This window comes from Merops nubicus, unplaced genomic scaffold, assembly GCF_000691845.1.
Source record: "Merops nubicus isolate BGI_N331 unplaced genomic scaffold, ASM69184v1 scaffold33184, whole genome shotgun sequence".
NCBI classification, from domain to species: domain Eukaryota; kingdom Metazoa; phylum Chordata; class Aves; order Coraciiformes; family Meropidae; genus Merops; species Merops nubicus.
In genome coordinates, this window is record NW_008606805.1 from 1 (window position 1) to 3649 (window position 3649).

Here is a 3649-nt window from a genome sequence, read left to right on the forward strand (position 1 = left end):
CGCGCGGGCCGGCCGCAGGGAAGCCACCGCCTGCACCTGGCAGCCGGGGGCAAGAACAGCTCTCCTGAACTGGGGGTGACTGGGGAACGATCAACAAGTGTGGGCACAGGAGGTGCAGCTGCAAGCAAGACATGACTCCATGGCACCCCATCTCGGTGCTCAGTGGCCCCCAGGCTAAAGCAGGCAGTTACCAGCACCCGGGTGGGGAGAAAATGCCAACAATTCCACACACACACAAGGTGGGGGAGCAGCAACCTTGTCTGGGAGTACTGGGGCAGCATCCTGGCACTCCAAGAACAAGTGTTTTGTGACTTTGTTAAAGTGGGGGCTGTTGTATCGACAAAAAATAAAAGGAAAACAAAAAGAGTGAGCTGGGCAACTCCTCCCATTGCCCCAGCCTCAGTGGCTGGAGGCTTTGGAACAGCTTCTGCAAGAAAGTGGTAAAAGAAAGGCTTGGAGGTAAATGGAAAATAAGATAAAGTATCTAACAGGTTTACTAAAGATAGAGCATGCCAGCCTAACCCGATATCCTTCTTTGATAAGTAATATTCTAGACAAAGAAAATGCAGTAGATTTTATCTCTCCTGACTTCAGTGAAGCATTTGATGTGGTGCTACATGGGAAACTGCTAGCCAGGCTGAAGACCACAGTGATTAAAACCCTGCAGCCATTAGCAGTGGTGAATGGAAGTGCCTTGCACCACGTGTGGTTACCCAGGCATTGCCTGAGGGGCTGGGACCAAGCCTGTGTGCTGTTTCTAATAGTCACCTTGACACAAGTTGAAGGAAATGCCATCAAAACAGAAAAGGAACAGGACATTGGACAAAAAAACCCCAGTGACCTCAAAGCAGCAGTGGGCAAGGATTCAGTGATGCAGAGCAATAGTCACACCTGAGGATTCAGAGGAGGTTCTACTTGTTGCTGAAAACCACTAACACAAGAAGGGCCTCTGAGGATGAACTGAGGACAGGCAGACAGGGTTGCCTCAGGCACGGGACAGAGCACCCAGCCAGGACGGCTGTGTGGCCCTGCTGGCAGAGCTCAGGCTTCAGGAGGGGTCTCATGCACTATGTGTCCCACAGGATTTGAAGATGGGGTGCTTGTTGTAAGCCTGTACCTCTGCAGCTCCTACTGAGTTTAGCTACTGCATTTGGGCATGAAGAAGCTAGATGGGATGCTAGGACCTTGCTGTTTGCCCTTGACCATACATCCCCTCCTCCTGCTAGCGTTATTTCTGCAAGAACAAAGATAAAATAGTTCCTAGAAAACTGATCTCCCTTGGGCAGGGTGAGAGAACTGCAGAAATGGGGAAGAGCACAACCCCAAGAGCAGTGCTGCCGTAAGTCACCTGCCAGACAGGGCTAACCCATATAAATGCTGCGTTTGACAAAGGAACGAAGCCTTGATTTCTGCTGCGTGACCCATCCCTGCGGCTGGGTGCAGCCTGAGCATGCTCACACACTCCTTACCAGAAGGCATCTGCTTTGCTGAAAAGAGGGTGGTCTGGAAACTCGCCAGCACCCGTCGCCCGTGCAGGTTCTGCACCGGCCGGTAGTTGTTCTGCAGAGGTTGGCTGTCATCGCTTCTCAGGGTCATCACCAGCACTGACATCTGGAAGGGGAACAGTGTGAGCAGAGCGGGGTGCATCCCACCTTTGGGAGCCACGCAAGCCCAGGGGGACCGGCGTGGATGGTGCACGCTGCAAGAGCCAAAGTGGGGCTCGTTGCCCTGACGGACCTGGCTGTGGGAAAGCAGCATGGTCTGGTTGAAGACTGTCCACTTCACAGTCTGGTAGCAGGGAGGAGTAGTCAGAGAGCCGTTGTACTGGAAGTAGAGTTTCAGGTTGGCAGGCAGCAGACCTGCAATGTTGAATCCAGGCACCAAGACTTCCTCGCCTAGAAGAAACACCATTGGACTGAGTGGCAGGAGAGCAGCCCCTTTGAGGACACAGCACAGGACCAGCATGGAGTTCATGGGCAGCCTGGCACTGCATGTGCCAGGTGCCACACTGCTGCCACTGTTGCAGTGGAGAAAAAGCAGTGGGTTCGCCCTGGAGGCAAGGAAAGCACGTGTGAGCAGAGGGCACCTTGTAGAGCTGTTTCTATACAAGCTGTGCAATGCTCCCCTTCTCACATACACACAGCAAACACCTAATGCAGCCTCTCTCCTGTGCAATGGGTTTCCCTGCTGGGCTGCAGCCCCTGGGACAAGTATTAGGTGGGACAGAGCCTTACCTTCGCTTTGGATTTTGTAGAGATGCTCAAGTATCTCCTGATAGTATGGGTTCTCCCTTGGCCCAACCTGCAACACAGAGAACCCACAGTAATGACAAAGACAGGGGCCAAATGGAGACTGGCCAGTGATGGCAGTGCCAGCAGGGAGGTATCACTCCCTGAGAGGTGCCCTCTCCCAGTGGCCCCTTCCTCCTACCAAGGCTGCTCTGCCCTCTGAACTACCCTCTCTCTCTCCACTTCTCCCCAGGAGTATTTCCACCCTTGCCAGTCCTCAAAACTGTGCCAACTCTGCCCACCCCAGTCTCACCCTTCCCCTGCTCCTACTTCTTCTCACCCAGGGCTGATCTATGAGACTCACCTCCAGGAAGGCTCCCAGTACAGCCAGGCCATCTGGATGGACCATTGCCTCCTTAAAGCTGTCATACTTGGTGTTATAGTGGACCACGTGGATCTGGAAGGGAAACATGCAATCCTCATGCAGGATGGGCACCTTCAGGAAGTGCGCACCCCCAAAGAGCTCTACCCTGCCAGAGCAAGGGCTGGGAGACACATGCACCCATGATGAGCACCTCTCCTTGCAGGGGAACAATGTGGTGGGACTGAGAAATTACTCTGCTGCAAAGCAGAAAAAGCATGAAGGTCTGCCTGCAGGAACTTCCCCAGTCAGGGAGAGCAAACCAGCACTCTGCCCTAGATACTGTGGGGTCGTACTGCAGAGCTGGGCTCAGTTTGAGGACAGCATCTAGAGAAGGAGGGATAAAACCAGATGGGAGCTGGCAGAGCAGGAGGGCAGTGTGTACAGAGTAAACAGTCCCTGCAGCTCCCAAAGCAGACTGCTCACAGCCACCCAGGAAGCCGGCTCCCCCAGCCCAGGGACAGCCATGGCTCCTGCTCCATCAGCCCAGGACCAGGCTGCACCACTCACACAGGCACTGCGTCCTGGAGGGTGGTCTCCTCCTCACCACTCCACCACAGGCTGCATGCGAGTCTGGCTCAGCACCAAAGCGTGGCCTCCTACGCTCCACTCTGCTGCTGCAGAGCTGCCTGGGGAGCAGGGACCCTGGCCAGGGCTTGCAGCATTCATCCAGTGCCAACCAGGAGCATGGGCTAGGAGCAAGACAGCATGCCAGCACCTTCACTGCCCAGCGCTGGGGGAGGAGAGGAGGCACCCAGCACCACGAGGGCTCCTTACCTCAGCAGCGAAGCGGCGCCCGTTGACAGTGTGCTCCGAGCCGGGTCCCGACAGGGAGCCCCAGTGCAGGTGCAGTTGCACGGCTCGGTACTGCTGGGTATAGCCGCCAGTGATGGCCAGGGACTCGGGCAGGTCAAGCTGAACTGCAGAGGTGGAAGAGGTTGGTCAGTGAAACGCAAAGCCCAGTCCATCCCACAGGTGTGCAGTGGAGATGTCTCCACGG

General features: G+C 55.4%; 1 protein-coding gene across 1 annotated transcript in view; it reads right to left on the reverse strand.

Annotated features, from left to right (window-relative positions):
- Positions 1-1469: 1469 nt before the first annotated feature.
- The window catches only part of CA14 (carbonic anhydrase XIV), a gene marked incomplete at both ends in the record, with an annotated part of 5432 nt that continues 3252 nt past the window's right edge, over positions 1470-3649 (reverse strand). The window contains 5 exons of the mRNA XM_008939768.1: positions 1470-1611; positions 1738-1895; positions 2235-2301; positions 2593-2685; positions 3427-3569. Of these exons, the coding sequence (XP_008938016.1) occupies positions 1470-1611; positions 1738-1895; positions 2235-2301; positions 2593-2685; positions 3427-3569 (603 nt within the window). The remainder of the gene's footprint in view (positions 1612-1737; positions 1896-2234; positions 2302-2592; positions 2686-3426; positions 3570-3649) is intronic.